An 18361-nucleotide genomic window follows, 5' to 3' on the forward strand; every position below is an offset into this window, starting at 1 on the left:
ACTAAGCAAATCAGTGTTGCTGGATCACAGTTCAGATCCCTTTTCACCAGTGGAATAAAAGCAATGTGAAGCACATCTTAGATTTACAAAGGAGAACATATTAAATAACTGTAAATTGTTTTCTAAGAGAGGCAGAAAAGTGTTAAGAATGATTGCCTTTCCATTATAAATGGAACAAAGGGGCTGTGACTTACTCAAGCTCACACAAATAGATGATCAAGCTTGTTCTACCATTTTTAATGTCCTGTTGTGTTAACAATGAACTGAGAGACCAGAACAAGGGTTATCTATCAGATGCTTCATGTCACACAAACAAATCCAATGATTTAAATCTTAATATAACTTATATAGTACACAAAATGTCCTTTGGAGTAAACATGGTATTAATTTTGATACTTTTCTTTTTGGTTGTTGTTGAAGCTTCCTTCCTTCCTGACACTTTAACTATGACTGTGAATAAAGGAGAATATGTGAATATTTCCTTCAAAAAAGTGTTAATGAAGGAAGAAGATGCAGTAATTTACAAAAATGGTAAGTAGGATTTTCAAATCTATTTTAAGTGTTACTGTGGGCAAAACAAAAACAAAGCCAAACTAAAAAGATTACTATGGCAAATTTCCTGATGATTACCTCTTTACTTTCATAGATTGGATATTGGTCCCAGACAAAATCCATAGCCTATTCCATATGTAAAGTTTTTCTGGTTTGATAGAACTAATAGTGATTGTTTTTCATTAGTATACTGAGAAATTGACATCATCAGTTGTCAAAATAGAATCTTTCTACTTTGCAATGTTTTTGATGATATGAAGTTACTCTTTCTAACAAAGGTACATTTTTTTTTAACACTAAAAATATTTTGGTCATGCTCCAAACTAAGAAGAACCAAAACTACTAATAACTCAAAGGATGTTGGAAAAAATGTGATTCATGATAGATAATCCTAGTGTTATGTTTATATCTCCAATTTATTTTAAGAAAGCAAAGAAAATTTTAATACTATAGGTCGATCCACTATAAAGAATTTAATTAAAGAAAAGAACAAAAATCATATGGGTTAAGAAGGCATAGATGGATGTGATCTATAGTAATCAAGTGCACTATGTGGAATAATTATATTTAGTGAGATCATGCTTAGATCTATGAGAGATGTTTTTAACCAGCTTTTGTATTAGTATATGTTATTACTGAGGTTTTTATTTTTCAGGGGGAGATTTGCAGGGGAAAGTACAAAAAGAGGGAAAAAAAAAAGAAAAGATTGTCAATGGAGTACTTTAGAAATACTCGGAGAAAAGAGCAACAGAAAGTTCAGAAGGAAACAGACAAGCAGTGTTAATACTATCATGTTAGATTTAACATACTTTTTTAAAAAAGGCAATCTATATAAAAAGAGAAAATAAAGATGAAGCAAGGTGAAAGAGAAAAAGAAAAAGGGGATGAATGGAAAATAAAAAGGATTTTAGAAGAGATAGGATTAAGAGTACCGGTGGAAAGGTTAATCAATATATAAAACAAAAACCTCAATAATAACATTATCTCTAGTCATAAAGCAGACAAGCGAAAAGAGGCAACATTTAATTGTCAAAAATAGTTTCAAATTTAAAAAAACATTCACTCATAAAACATATTTATTCAGCACCTATGTATAGAGAGCACTGTGCTGGAGAAATTGCAAAGTTTATATATGATATGTTCTCTTTTCAGAGGTCACAATAAAGAAAAAGGGTAAGCTTAGTGTGAGTGAAAGGATGATAATAATAAGCTGAGGTTGTAGAATGAAAATTTAAAGTTCAAGATCTTGGAATTGGTAAAATCCATGGTATGATATGTCATTGTGTGTCTAAAGTGAAATAAAGATGAAGGTAGTGGGAGTGAAGTGGGCTGAAGAGTTAGACATAATCAGGTTACTGATAACCAACATGAATAGTGAAAACTATTAAAAATGAAGTTAGGAGGAAAAAAACCAAAGAGAATTGTATTAAAGATATTGAATTAATTAGAAATATGTTTGACAATAGATGACAACAATAAGGATAGGGAGAGCCTAACATAAATGGATTGCACCATCCTTTTTCAATTCTTTTTTGTATATGAAAATGCTCATCTGGTTTGATGTATATTTAGATTGGAATTAAAAAAATTATTGCAGGGATCATTTCTCTATTCTTGGTAAAGGAATAAACAACTCAATATTCTTTCTCATATCTACAAAATTATGTCAAAATTTTTTATGAAGGGGTATATGACATTTTTTTTTTCTTTTTGAAGATCAAACCTGGGGAAGAGCCTGGAAAAGGTTAATGTTCCTACCTATTTTGTGTTCTACCAAATTGTTGCTCCTCTATTCCTAGGATCTTTCATTCACTCAGTACCTAAGCATGAAGTACCTGATATGCTAGAAGTAAATGTGGTGAATACTCAGCCTCAGGATGCTGGTGTCTACTCAGCCAGGTACATAGGAGGAAATCTCTTCACTTCAGCCTTCACTCGTTTGATAGTTCGAAGTAAGTTCCTTGTTAACTGCTTTGGGCAGTGTGGATTCATAAGTTGTTTTCCTGACTGTTTCTAAAGTTTTTAGTTAAACATGATGGATTCATGTTGATAAGCCCTGAACAACTTTTCAAATCAATTTTTCTTACTCTCAAATTATGACTTTCAGTTATAGAGAAAATAAATATTATAATCAAATTTTGTTCCTGATGCCATGGAAGAGACATCAGAATCACAGATATGTTTCTTTTGTGGCTTAAGTTTATTGGTATAATAGACAGAAATCTGGTTTTGAAACTAGGAAGACTTGGCTTCAAGTCTCATCTCTAATACGTATTGAGTGGACTGTGGACAAATAACTTAATCTCTTGTTGCTTTAGACCAATCTCTAAGGTAATAAACTGCAGAGAAGATTATGACCTGCACTGTGCATGAGTATAAGATGTTCTCTCATATCAGAATTCCATATATTGAAGAAATCATAGGTCCCTATCTATAAAGTAGCAGTGTTATCCTAAAATTGCTTTATATATGACAGATATACTAGTCTATATGATATAATGTAAGAAGTTACAACCTTCTCTCCTCCAACAGTCCTTTCTAAATAATGAAACTAATCTTAAAAACTAGTAATGCTTAAATCCAACATATCTGGTATTCCTCTGGTACTTCTTCTAAATCTGAAATGTACAACTTTATTATTCATGAGAATAACTTGTTTTTACAATGCATTGTGTGAATATATGGTTTTTGCAAAGATAAAAACCAAAAGGATTTTAATAATACTGGCAGAGATACAATTTCTATGTGAATGGGAGAAATATATCTTATTACTTATCACTAGTCCTTTTAAAGAAATATTTTACTTTTTCTAATTACATGTAAAAACAATTTTAATATTCATTTTAAAAAATTTTTGAGTTCCTATGTTCAAAGGGCTATAAAATTGTGCAAACCCTTTGATCCAGCAGTGCCACTTCTGGGCCTGTATCCCAAAGAAAGCATAAAAGGAGGGAAAGGACTTACATGTGCAAAAATTTTTATAGCAGTTTTTTTTTTTTTTGTGGTGGCAAGGAATTGGAAATTGAATAGATACCAACCCATCAGTTGGGGAATGGCTGAATAAATCATGGTATATGAAGGTAATGAAATATTATTATTTTATAAGAAATGATGAGTTGGCTGATTTCAGAAAAGACTTATATGCTGAATGAAGTGAGAAGAACCAGGAGAACATTGTACATAGTAACAGCAGGATTATGTAAGATCAACTATGATAGACTTGGCTCTTCTCAGCAATATAGTGACTAAGACAATTCCAATAGACTTAAAATTGAAAATGCATTCAGGGAAAGAACTGTGGAGACTGAATGTGGATTGAAACATACTATTTTCACCTTTTTTTTGTTTGCTTTTTTTCCCTTGTACTTTTCCCACCTTTTGTTCTGATTTTTCTTTCACAATTTGACTAAAATGGAAATATCTTTAAAATAATTATACATACATCAACTATAGTAGATTGCTTGCTGTCTTGGAGAGGGGGGAGGTAAAGAAAGGAGGGAGAAAAAATTGAAATTCAGAATCTTACCAAAATGAATGTTGACAACTATCTTTATTTGTAATTGTAAAAATAAAATACTATTGAATTTTTTTTTTAAATAGAAAAATATTTCAGCCAAAAAAAAAATCTGAGTTCCAAATTCTTCCTTCTTTTTCTCATTTTTTCTTCCCTGAGATGGTAAGCATTTTCATATAGCAATTATCCTTTTGAACTGTGGTACAGGAGAAGGCTTTTTAGAATCCCTTGGACAACAAAGAGATCAAATCTGCCAATACTTAAAGAAATTAATTTATACTATTATTTGAAAGGGCAAAAACTAAAGCTGAAGCTTCAATACTTTGGCCATGTAATGAGAAGATTGACTTATTTTTATTTATTCATTCATGTATCTATCTATCTATTAAAACTTTTTATTTACAAAGCATATGCATGGGTAATTTTTCTGACATTGACCCTTGCATAACTTTTTGTTCCAAATTTTCCCCTCCTTTCCTTCCCCTTCCTGCCCTAGCTGGTAGGTAGGAAGACATGACTTTTTGCAAAAGACCCTGATGTTGGAAAAAATTGAAAGCAAAAGGAGGAGATGGCAGAGGATGAGAAGGATAGATGAGTATCATGAAAGCAATGAACATAAGTTTGCACAGACTTTAGAAAATAGTGGAGAACTAAAGGGCCTGATATGACATCATTAATAGGATCATGAAGTCAGTCATGACCAAGCAATTGCATCATAGCAACAAAAGATTTTGAGCATAGGAATGATATAGTCAGATTTATTCATGAAAAGATAAGTCTTGCAGTGATATAAAGGGCAACTTATAGGCTCAGAAAGTAGAGACTTGAAGACCTGTTAGGAGGATACCATGAGGGTAATCCTAAGGCCTAAAGCAGTAGCATGCCTAAAGCAGCAATGGGAAAAAGAGGAGGGAACAAATGTAATTCATATTTTAGAAATGGAATCAATAGGACCTGAATATCTCTGAATACAGAGACAAGGAGGATAGTGGTGTCATAGGAATTGTTGTTAGAAGAATAGATTTAAGGGGATTTAAGGTTGCATTTGAATTTAGGATGCTAGTGAGATCTCAGGTAAAGTATGTCTTGTAGACATTTATATGTATACAATTATAGATGTGGGTCTGGGACTCAGGATAGAGGTCAAAACAGAAGATGTGGAGCATTGGTCTTGGAATCAAGGGACTTAAGTATGAGATCCATCTAACTTAATGTGAGATTTGTATAAGTAACTTCATCTCAAATTTCACTTTTCCTTACCTGAAAAATGAGGAGGTTAAAGTAACTGAATTCTTATATTAATATGCTGAAAAGCTTCTAAAGGAGAGCAACCAAGTTTATAAGGGCTGTAAGGTATGAAGTGGTTGAAAGAAATAGTGATGTTTAGGCTGGGGAAAAAACAGATTTAAGGAGAACACAGTTGTCTTGAAGCACATAGAAGAGACAATAGACTTTTTCAGCTTGGCTCCACATGGGCAAAAACTCAATTACAATGGATGAAAAATTACAAGGAGGGAAATTTAGGCCTGATGTAAAGAAAAATTTGCTGAAAAATAGACCTAACCAAAAATATAATAAACAACAACTATGTATGTACTTACTATGTTCCAGGCTTTGTGCTAAGTGCTTTACAATTATTATCTTATTTGATTCTTATTTGAGCAGTCCTGAGATACAAGTGCTATTGTTATTCCCATTCTAGATGAGGTAAATGAGACAGACACAATTGTCCAGGGTCACATAATTAGTTAGTGTCTGAGACTGAATTTCAACAATTTTTCCTGAATCTAAACTTTCTACTATGCCATCTACCTGCCTAAAATATATATTGGAGTTCCTTAGGAGATAGTGCACTCTTCCCACCCCATCCCTACCCATCTCACCCCAGTTACTAAAGCTCTTCAAGCAATGGCTAGATGACCATTTGCCATATATGTTGTTGGGGGAATTCTAATTCAGGTATAAGTTGAACTTGATGTTCTCTGAAGCATCCTATACAATAAGATTCTACAATTCTACCCTTTTCTAGCCCTACATACTATACAGTTCTCTTTTAAAATTGTTCATCATGGTTGGGGATGAAAACAGTGTCACAAGGCCAAAAATTTCTTTCATTTTCATAGCTGGCTCCTATTTGGTGATGTCACTGTAGTCAGATATCTTAGTAGAGTGAAAGGAACTACACCAAGTTTCTGAACAGTTGCTAATAAATCGAGCAGTTCCTTTCACTCTATTAAGATAAAGAATTTTGGGGTCAGCTGGGTGGTACAGTGAATAGAAAACCAACCCTGAATCGGAGGACCTGAGTTCAAATCTGGTCTCAGACAGTTAAGACTTCCTAGCTGTGTGACCCTGGGCAAGTCATTTAACCCCAGTTGTCTGGGGGGCAGGGGGGAAAGAATTTGCTCTCAGATATTTGGTGTCTGACTACAGTGATAAGCAACAAGACATGGTCTTACACTGACAGTCTTCCTGATTACTTTAGAGAGAACAGTAACAACAATGAGTTCTTGCCTAAATTGAATAATACACCAGGCAGATTATATGTTTTGGACAAAAGACCAATACTTCTACTCTAAGAATGAATAGCCATGGACAAAAATATTGGCTCCTTTGTGACGAGTTGTAAGAATCTAGCCATAACTGGTCATGCAAGGTTCCCTCAGAAGTTTTGTTTTTCTTAGAAGAGACACCTTCTACAATAGCAATCTACATGGGAAGAAAAGCATTTTTTTCTCAACTTATAAAATGTATCAATAAATATCTGGAGAAATATATATAAAAAGCCTGAAAACCTTCCATTGGTTTACAACTGAGAAGCAATATTGTTTAATGGATAGAGCATTAGACCTGGATTTAAGAAAACCTAAATTCTAAACTCCAGAAATTTACTAGCTATGTGATCCTAAGTAAATTATTTAAGTTTTCTGAGTTTGTTTTGTTTTGGTTTTTTAATCTGGAAAAAAAAGAATAGTACCTAACTCAGTCATGAAAGTCACATAAGAAAGGATAGGCATAAAAATTGGATTTCTGATTTCATTGGCATAAGGAATTTAAGTGGAGGGAACTCCCTCTGCCAATGCAGTCTATCCCTTCTCTGAAAATTATAGCCTTAGAGTTTCCCAGAGCACTGACACATTAAGTGACTTTCCCAGGGATACCAGCTAGTATGTGTCAAAGGTAGGAAATTACGTCTTCCTAATTTCAAGGCCAGCTTTTCATACTGCTATGCTGCTTCTTATATAAGTTATCTTAAATGAGGCAAAATGTATAATGTCTTCTGCAAAAGTAAAATTATTATATAAATGTGAGTTTTTATCATTAGTGGATGCATATTTAATGACAGGTACTATCCATTTATTATAATTTTCACACTACTTATCTCGGTGCTTGTGGGAGGGAAATGTCTTATAAATTGTAAAGTGATATGTAAATATGAATTACTATTCATTATGGATGAATTTTTTTTTCCATTTGGGAAATGAGGTTAGAGCTGAAAGGATTAATTAGTATCTGTAAATTCCCCTACTGAAGTTGGAATAAAAGCTCTAAAGTCATCCTCCTCTTATGGGCTGTAAAATCCTAAATTAGAGCACAGAACACTAAAGATAATACTTCGCATAGTGAAAAGAGCACTGATCTTGATTTTGACTTCAAGATCAGTCAAAATATTCAGTTCAATCCCTGTTTCCAATTCTTTCTGGATATGTAACTGGGAAAAACCTTTCCCCTTTCTGAGGTTCAGTTCCACATCTATAAATTAAAATTAATGATATTCCTTTAAAATATTGCTATTTTATGTGAACTGGCCTACCTTACAGCATCTTTTGAGGAAAGAATTTAAACTATAAAATTCTAGTGATATAATTGTTTGCCTGCCTAATAACCCACCAAAGTCTTACTAATCATCTAATTTGAAATCCAAGGATGTGAAGCTGAAAAGTGGGGACCTGAATGTCAAAGCTCCTGTAACCTTTGTTCAAACAATGGCATCTGTCATGAAGATACTGGAGAATGTGTTTGCCCTCCAGGATTTATGGGGAGGACATGTGAAAAGCGTAAGTTAAAAAATCCACTATTATCTTGACACATAAGATATGCATATTTTAAATGCATAAAATTCAATGACTAAGAAAATACAGAAATTATACTTAGTAGAATTAGTCATCCAGACAATTTGGCAAGTTCAATTTTTATTTTTTGATTTTCATGCCATAAAATTGGACTTTTTGATTTCTTTTTCTGCCTCTATTTAAGAGATGATCTGAGATGTCTATTTATCTGCCACATTTATCTTCTCCCTATTGTTTGAGGCCCAGCCTATGTAAAAGGAATGGTACCTTTAGAAAGCTTGTCTCTGAGTCTGAAGGAGCTCTTTCCTTTTCCAAAGCTTGTGAAGAGCACATGTTTGGCAGAACCTGTAGAGAGAAATGTGGAGGACCAGATGGATGCAAATCATATATGTTCTGTCTCCCGGACCCTTATGGTTGTTCCTGTGCCACTGGCTGGAAGGGTCTACAATGCAATGAAGGTATGGGCCTAATAATATCTAATTAAAGCAGTCTAGAAGATGACATCTATTAAAATGATGCTCTAGTCAAGGTTGAAGGATGGTAACAACTGATTTATTTATTCTTTGCTTGGGAGCATGGCTTTGAATTAAAGCTAAATATTCTTCTATCCCTAAGAATTAATGCTTTTTTTCTCCATTAATATATGGTGAGCAGCTTTTGTAATAGATCATAAAAAGAACCTTCCTGTCAGATTGAGATTAATTTCTTGAGAAGTTGTAGTATTATCCGATAGCTTAGACAGAAGCATATTATTTTGTTGATTCTAAATAAGTGGGATAGTACTACTTATTGTGGTGGAATGTATTATTTCCTTTACTAGTATAAACATGACTGAATTCAAGCCAATGGGTTATGAAGTTTTACGAAGTCTACCAAGCTGGAAATGCTTTGAGTTACAGGACTGGCAATGGAATTTATGATTGACATCTTAGGACTATCAGAGGTAAGCATACAATAGCAATTCACTAAGTCTTTTGCTGAGGCAGAGAAGGGTTTTGATTAGCACCAGCACAGAGAATACATTCACAAGAGAAATCACAGATCTTTTGAAAAGAATTAAAATACAGTTTATCTATAGCTGGATAGATTATATAAGATTAGAGACAATGTACCAGGAGTTAAGGAAAATTCATAATCTCTAGTCAGTACTTAATGAATATCATTAACTAACTAGTTAAAAATGAATCAAAATACTTCTACAATTATTTTCTTTGTTTTTTTAAATTAATTTTATAATTATATATTTTTGACAGTATATATGCATGAGTAATTTTTTTTTTACATTATCCTTTGTATTCATTTTTCCAAATTTTCCCCTCCCTCCCTCTCTATGCTCCCTCCCTTAGATGACAGGCAATCCCATACATATTAAATGTATTACAGTTTAACCTAGATACAATATATGTGTGTAAATCCAAATTTCTTCTTGCATGGTAAGAATTGGATTCCGAAGTATAAGTAACCTGGGTAGAAAGACAGTAGTGCAAACAGTTTACATTCAATTCCCAATGTTCCTTCTCTGGGTGTAGCTGTTTTTGTCCATCATTGATCAACTGGAAGTGAATTGGATCTTCTTTATATTGAAGATATCCACTTCAATCAGAATATATCTTCATACAGTGTTGTTGTTGAAGTGTATAGTGATCTCCTGGTTCTGCTCATTTCACTCAGCATTCTACAATTATTTTCACCAAAAAATCTTCAAAAGCTAGATTTTTTTGTGTAGATAGGATTTCTAAATAAGGTAATTAGACACAGGTAAGCTGGTAATAATTTTGATTTTGCTAAATATAACTTTGAATTCACCATTTCCAAAAGATTTTCTTGACCTTTCCAAGATTTTTTTCTACAATATCACAAACAATTGTTGTGCTTGTATATACTGAATTGTTTGAGTTATGAAATATCTAGTGGAAAGTTGCTAGCAAGGAGTAGGGAAGGTGAAATGTTTGTTTCCCACACATTAAAAAAATAAGAACTTAATAACCTGACGTTCATATTAATTACCTGACATTCATATTAATACCGTGACATTCTTATTTGGGGAGAGTGTTTCTCCAAGTACGTGAAAGGGAAGATTTTCCAAAAATGTTGTCTTTTGCCTAATGAAGTATGTAAGTGCTTCTCAACAACTTTCAAACAGTAGTATATCATGAATACACCAATCATACAAAAAGTCATACAAAAGTCTTTGAATATTTGGAGAAATACTCTCCCCAAAGAATAACTTTAATATGAATATCAGGTTATTAAGTCCTTATTTTTCACCTGAAAAGCTATAGTATTCCTAGGGGCTTCCAAAATATGTAAGTAGAGTTAGGAGAAGAGTGCCTGGCTGCAATGACTAGAAACTATGAATTTTCCTTAACTAGTACATTGTCTCTAATCTTATATTTAGTTTTTTTCAAAAGATCTGTGATTTCTCTTGTGAATGTATTCTCTGTGCTGTACTAATCAAAACCCTTCTCTGCCCCCACAAAAGTTTTAGTGAATTGCAATTTTATGCTTACCTCTGGTCCTCAGATGACTGTAACTCAAAGCATTTCCAAGCTTGGTAGACTTCATAAAACTTCATAATTCACTGGCTTAGACTTATTGAATTCAGTCATGTCTACACTAGGATGGGGTATAAGTGTTAGACTTTACTAAAGGAACTTATACATTCTATCACACAATAAGTACTGTCTCACTTATTTAGAACCAACAAAAATTGAAAACATTTTAGAAAATTCTTCTATTGAATATTTAAATTGTAGAACTCCTTGCCACTACTCATTAAAAAAAAGTTTTGTTTTGTTTTCTGAGTGGCAATAATAAAAATCATATTTTTTTGTGTTAAGCACAGTATATTTTTGACATTAACAAGTTAACACTAGAGAATCTTGGTTTTCTCTGTTGATTTCATTATTAACATTTTTTCATCTTCTTCAATGACTGTTTGCAGCTTGCCAACCTGATTTTTATGGACCAGATTGCAAACTAAGATGTAAGTGCACCAATGGGGGAACCTGTGATCGATTCAAAGGATGCCTGTGTCCTCCAAAAAGGCATGGTCTACAATGTGAAAAAGAAGGTAAAGCAAGGTAACACTGTAATCAAGACCCTTCTTCCAGGGTGATAAGTCAATAGACCTTACTGGTATAACCTTTCTGCTGGGGCAAGAAAACTCTGAAACTCTTTCTGCTACCTTGTCATCATTGCTGGTAGGAAAGGTAAGTGCCTTATCCTTAGGTTGCAGACTATTGTATTCCAATTAATCTCCCAGAATTTGAATAATTGCTCATCCTTTTTCCTTCAATGCTCCCAGATAAGAAATTTGGTTTTCAGGGAAGCAAATCAGTCATGAATCCAGTCAAAGACCCTGAGAAGGCAATAAATCTGATTTTTTTTCCCCCTAAAGTTTCATGAAGCACCCCATTCCATCTTTTAACACCATCCATTAACACAGGTGATAATGGACAAAATATAAAAGAGAGAATGAAATGATCCTTTATTGGTCTGAGTTTGTTTAATCCTAAATTATTTTCATGATTCAGGCTTTAAGGAAAACATAATTACTTTTTCATTTGTTTTTCCCCAAGTTTTCTCCAATCTAAATCTCCCTCCCTCCCTTGCCTTCCCTCCCTCCCCTCCCTCCCTGCCTTCCTCCCCCCCTCCCTCCCTCCCTTGCCTTCCCCCCCCTTACCCCCTCCCTTGCCTTCCCTCCCTTGCCTTCCCTCCCTTGCCTTCCCTCCCTTGCCTTCCCTCCCTTGCCTTCCCTCCCTTGCCTTCCCTCCCTTGCCTTCCCTCCCTTGCCTTCCCTCCCTTGCCTTCCCTCCCTTGCCTTCCCTCCCTTGCCTTCCCTCCCTTGCCTTCCCTCCCTTGCCTTCCCTCCCTTGCCTTCCCTCCCTTGCCTTCCCTCCCTTGCCTTCCCTCCCTTGCCTTCCCTCCCTTGCCTTCCCTCCCTTGCCTTCCCTCCCTTGCCTTCCCTCCCTTGCCTTCCCTCCCTTGCCTTCCCTCCCTTGCCTTCCCTCCCCCCTTCCCTCCCCCCTTCCCTCCCCCCTCCCTCCCCCCTTCCCTCCCCCCTTCCCTCCCCCCTTCCCTCCCCCCTCCCTCCCCCCTTCCCTCCCCCCTCCCTCCCCCCTTCCCTCCCCCCTCCCTCCCCCCTTCCCTCCCCCTTCCCTCCCCCCTTCCCTCCCCCTTCCCTCCCCCCTTCCCTCCCCCCTTCCCTCCCCCCTTCCCTCTCCCCTTCCCTCTCCCCTTCCCTCCCCCTCTTCCCTCCCCCTCTTCCCTCCCCCTCTTCCCTCCCCCCCTCCCCCTCTTCCCTCCCCCTCTTCCCTCTCCCTCTTCCCTCCCCCCCTCCCCCTCTTCCCTCCCCCTTCTTCCCTCCCCCTCCTCCCCAAATAAGCAACTATGGCAAGAGTCCAGATAAGAAATGATGGGGACCTAATAGTTAGGGTATTGGTTATGTGGCTGCGTAGAAGAAGACAGATTTCAGAGGTACTATGGATATAGAACTAATAACATTTGGCTGTTGGTGAGATATGGGAGGCAACGGAGATATTATGAACTTGAATGACCGGAAGTCATCATAGTGATGATCTAAAAAGAAATAGGGAAGTTAGTCATTTCCATCCTGCCCAATATCCTTCTGCAATATCATATCCTAATCAGGATAGTTCCCCTTTGGGGGTATATTCCTTTACACTTCTACTTAATATTGGAACATTTCCAAGGATGCCAAATGACACATCATTAACATTTGATTTCCTAAGTCTCTATAATACAGAAGAGGGGCAACATGGATAGAAAGGATAGCAAGATTTGTTTAAATCCTCCTTCTGACAGCTATGTGGTCATAGGCAAGTTACTTAGCCTCTCAGTGCCGTAGGTCTCTAAAATTGTAAATTACATATAAAATGATATCTTGCTTTTGTGCAAAGAATTTCAGTGCTAAGATTTCTCTACACAGATGAAATCTTAAGTCCTAAACAAATAACCAAACAACTACAATAACTTTTCAACTCAAAACGTGTATGTAAATTCTTAATATATGACAAGGAAGATTGTCTTGACTTTGAAGAGCACAATGAATCAATGGATAAAGGCCTACAAATATTCTTCTGCTCAGAAAGATATCAAGAAGAAATTTATGGCTGATTCTTTAAAGATTTATTTTCATTCTGAAATCAAAACTGAATTGGAAGAACAAATGAAAAGTAATTAACTAAGTGGTATTATGTGCCAAACATTACTATGTTAATCATGAAGTAAGACTTTTCCTTCTCTTGAGAAGCTTACATTCTAATGGAGGCAACAACACATATAGAGAAATGGTGACCAAAGAAGAAACTTTTGGTCTTTGAAATGAGAAAGATGGTGAGTGGGAAAAATAGGGAAGTCTATTGGCCCAATCTTTGCACAGGCAGTGGTAATGATGATTTAATTATATTCTCAGAAAGAAATAGTAAAAACAGCAGAGTAGAAAATGCCTAGGGAGAATTCATGGTTTTAGGGAGCACAGAGCCTAGTGACAACTTTTTTCTGGCATATTCTCCATTGATCTGACTTGGAAGGTGATGCAATAGCTCTGGGAGGAAGGGGAAGGCAAAATATGTAATACTACATTCAAAGTCTCCCTTATTAGACTGAGAACTCTTTGGTAATGGGAAATGTCTTTTGATCTTTTTTATATCCCTAGCAGTTAGTACAATGTTTGGCACTTAGTAATTGGTTGATGATAAGTGTTTATTGACTTACTGTGTAATATCAGTCACTGGAAGCTAACACCTACAAAACCCTATGTAATATTAACAAAATACAAGGCTCGGCATTCTAAGACAACTACTGAAAAATAGCATGCCAAAAAAGACCATTCTTAACATATGTGATAAATGGGTCCAAACCTACAAAAATCCTTTTGTAATAAGCAGCCATTACTTCACCAATCAATATCAAAGCAGATAATAGGTTCACATTTTTTTTTTTTTGTATTTGTACACTATAACTTAAAGTAGCTTATTTCAGAATGATGCTTATGAAATGATTCAAGAGAGTTCTTAAAAAGACTCTCAGTGGTTATCATTGGCAGGAACTTAGCAAGAAAAAAAATATTAAGTCATCATTGAGTCATGCAGACTTTTTTTCTGGATGTAACATTTGTGAAGATGACTCAAGATCAGTTTATTGTCATCAGTCTGCAGAAGGGTTATTTTTTAAGAAGCCATAACTTAGGTGATCAATGCAAAAAAATGTTGGCCACACTGCAATACACCACTGTAGGCTATAAAATTTAGTATCTACCAAATATCTAAGAAGATATGACCTGGAATTTTAAATTATATATGAGAAGTTTGCTATCTCTTTTTGATAACAAATCTCCATGCTATAAATACAGGTCCATAATATCCCAGAAAACTAACTCAACCAGCTCAAATTGGTTCTAGATTGACCACAATCTTCTTGGCAATCTTCTGATTCATAAAAACAGATAGACAGACAGATAGATGCCACCATCCCAAATCCCATAATCTCCAACTCAACATGAAAAAAAAAAAGCTTTCAAACCATAAAGACTTAATTGAAATCAAAATCAAATAGGATTAAGATTAGGTACATTTTATTCCTCTTGTTCTGTCTGCTACTGGAATTGTTCCAATAATAACTTCAATAAGATTAAAGAAGATGATCTTACATACTAAAACTTTTATTGATCTGAAAGAAGAAATTGTTTTTATCCATATGTGCAGTAGTTTACAGAACTTTGGATACAGAGGAATAAAAGCAGGATAATAGTCAGGACTTTATCTGAATTTCATCAAAAAGAAAAGACAATTAGTTAAAATTAATAATTATAATGCTGGAATACAACCTGGCCCTATTTAGTTTCCCTCCCTATAAGATTTTTAGTCAAGTAAATATCTAAGTTATATATACCTCTATTCTAACAGCAAAATAAGCTCTTTGACTTAAAAAAAAGTTCTCTCACAAAGGTATCAATATTTACAGTTTAGCTGTTGATTAAGAATTATAAAATTATAGTTTTAGAACAAAAAACTATTTTCTTCTTCATTGAAACTCAGAATCCTTTCTATGTAAACATTAGGCTTTTTTATTAGTCTTTTGGTTGTTTTTTTTTTTTATTTTTATTTTTTACAATCATCATTATCCATTACCTGTCATTTAACTCACAGTATCCAGCATAGCTTTTACTAAAATAAATTGATTTTACTGATATTAATTATAACAAAAACCATACCATATTTTATATAATTATTAGAAGAAAAGATGTTTAGGTTCTCTCGAAAGGAAGGATTTCTTCTTTGTTTCTCCTTAGATATACTATAGTAGATTTGGGGGAAGAGATGTCAAGTCTATTCCATGTTTCTACTATGTGTAAGGAAAATTTCTACATATATAACTGTGCCAAAAACGTTTCCATATAATTCCTATTATGTTTCCAATACAACATAATAACTGAGGATATAAAGTCAAAATTGAAATAGTCCCAAATCTTGAGTAATTTACATTTACTTTTTGCATTTATACCAACTAGAAACTATCCTAAAATGAGGTTTCACACCAGCTTTCCCTTTTCTTCAGGTACTCCAAGAATCATTCCTCAAATAGAAGATTTACCTGACCACATGGAAGTAAACAGTGGCAAATTCAACCCTATCTGCAAAGCCTCTGGCTATCCACTGCCTGATGCTGAAGAAATGACTCTGGTGAAACCAGATGGAACTGTGCTGCAAGTAAGATATATAATAATATCATTATTATTGTTATCATCTAAAATGGTTAAGTGCTTTTCTTGAGGTAATCATCCTGAAGAACATTACTTTTAAATAGATTTTTGATAATTCCCCTCCCCCCCCCAGGTTTTTCCAATCCGGAGTTGAACTCAGGTTTGTTTTTATTCCTAAAATTGGTACCCTTTTCACTCAATCTCTTTTCCTTCATAATCATTGGACTTAGTCTATTTTTTTTTGTAGTTCTCCAATTTAGGAGATGGGAATCTCTGAGTATCATCTAGAAATATCATTCTATTTTAGAAATGACATTTTGCCCTTATATTGAGGTGTGAGAAATGAAGGTGAAAGATCCCCTGACAGCAATGGGATCCCAGTGTTGCAAACTTTGTGAAATAATTCACAATCCCAAATGAATATAGGTGAAGTCTATGGCGAAAATAGAAGTTTGGTACACTGAGAAATAATCTCCCAGAGTGCTAGCTCTAAAGGGATTAGCAAAGCCAGGTTTTAGCAAAAATAGGTTTATACTGAAAAGAACCAATTTCTCAGTGGGCTCTCCTGATTAGGAATTGGTGAAGGTTTGTGGTGCAGCTTTTGATTATATTGGGATTTTGTGGCCTGGAGCTAGGGACTAATCTCCAGATGAATTTGAGGGACTAATTTTAACTCAATAAAGGATGGTGATTATGCCCCAAGCCAAGATCTCTAATTGAATTGTAGGAGTAGATTACTATCTGGGAATTTTCCCTATGAACAGGAGGGTAGGGTCCCTCCCAGAGGCAGAAGGGGTTTGAAATTTTTAGGGTCCATTCTTTCCCCCTCCTCCCCCCAGATCAAGGGGGTATACAATCTACATCACTTATAGTTACATTCTTCTTTGTTTTCTATTTCAGTGATCATTTTTCACTTGCAGCAAAGCCTTTAAAGGCCTTTAGGCTATGCTCAAATCCCCTTTACTTTATGTCTCCTTTACTAGAAAAAAAAATGTTATTTTTCCCACTAACAATTCCTAAGATTGGTGGGTATGGAAAGTTTCTCAATCAAAAGTTTGAGAGAAATCAAAAATCTCTCTCAAAAGAGAAAGATTTCTCTTTTTCTAAGATGATCATCAGAAAGTTTTAGAAAATAGATATTATATTTGGAGATATTTTGGAATTTTGGAGATATTAAAGGAATAAGTATTCATTTTTCAGAGATGGTTAAAATTCAGCTTGGCTTGGAAGTGTGTGTATGGCAATTCCAATTTAAAAAAAATACTCAGATGTCTCAAGTGAAGAATAGAAGTATTTCTTTAGCATCTCATGAGAAAGACATTCACTAACTGGGGTTCCCCAGTAAAGAGGTCACCCCCTCTGATTATACAATCACAGGAATCCATGACATCCCCCTCATTGATTAATTCTCACTCCCTGCTTAATGGCACAAATTTGCCAAATTCCAGTCAGGCCCATATGGTCAGTTTTATTGTTTGCAGGTGTGTTTTCCTAAGTATATGAATTTATAGTGCTCAGTTTCACAAGGTTTATAACTGTTTACTTGAGCCAGTATGAGCATCCTATTTCATCTTCCCAAACCCCTCAAATAAACTGAATTCAAGTTATAGGTTCAATCTACCTTAGTTAATAATGTTATAAGAAACCATATACTCCCCCCACAATAAGGGGTTTTGTTTAGAAGAAATCCATTAAGCTAGAATAACCAAGGAGACTTAGTTTACCTCAGGCTTCCTCAATCAACAAATAGAGATTAGCCAGATTTATAGACCTCTCAGAATGTCTCTAGGCTATTAAATAGTTAGATTCTTCTCTAAATAGTTAAGTCCAGGAGATCACCTCAGATATTTCTACTAGAAGAGCAAGTCTTTTGTTCTCCTTCCCAGAGCCTTAATGATTAACAGACCTTTGAAATTGGGTCTGGAATTTTCAAGTGACTATTTTGAGAAGTCCTCGGTTTCCCTTTACACTCAGAAGTAAATCATCTGTTCAAAGTGTCTTTCTTTAAATTAAAAGAAATTGATATGTTTTGCTGTTGCAAAAGCTTCATTTATGAATATATCTTTTCCTCTTCTTCCACCAAGAAGCCATCCTTATAACCAAAAATAAAAAAGAGAAAAGGAAAAAAAAATCAGTTCATATTATAATCAACAGTAGCAATATATACAATATTTCACGCTTATAGTGAAATTTTTTTCAAAGAAACAAAGGTTCATAATTTTCTCAATTCTTCAGGACTAAAACTAGAATTTAAAAATCCAGAAATATTCAGTTTCATTTTGTGATTGCTGGGTTTAAAATTTTTTTTCCATTTATATTATTGCAATAACTGTGTGTGTGTGTGTGTGTGTGTGTTTTGTTCTGCTTACTTTATTCTCCATTTATTCATATGTGTTCTCCGATGCCTCCCTGAATTTTTTATATTCATTATTTCTTATAAATAGTAATAATAAATTACTTCCATGTACCATTTGTTTGGTATATGTACAATCTACT

General features: G+C 34.8%; 1 protein-coding gene across 1 annotated transcript in view; it reads left to right on the plus strand.

Moving 5' to 3' along the window:
- Positions 1-18361, plus strand: part of TEK (TEK receptor tyrosine kinase) — a 167224-nt gene that overhangs the window by 46306 nt on the left and 102557 nt on the right. The window contains exons 3-8 of the mRNA XM_074280794.1: positions 421-531; positions 2352-2504; positions 7993-8124; positions 8457-8597; positions 11084-11212; positions 15721-15872. Coding sequence (XP_074136895.1) covers positions 421-531; positions 2352-2504; positions 7993-8124; positions 8457-8597; positions 11084-11212; positions 15721-15872 — 818 coding nt within the window. The remainder of the gene's footprint in view (positions 1-420; positions 532-2351; positions 2505-7992; positions 8125-8456; positions 8598-11083; positions 11213-15720; positions 15873-18361) is intronic.

The sequence above is a fragment of the Sminthopsis crassicaudata genome, chromosome 1, assembly GCF_048593235.1.
Source record: "Sminthopsis crassicaudata isolate SCR6 chromosome 1, ASM4859323v1, whole genome shotgun sequence".
NCBI lineage: Eukaryota > Metazoa > Chordata > Mammalia > Dasyuromorphia > Dasyuridae > Sminthopsis > Sminthopsis crassicaudata.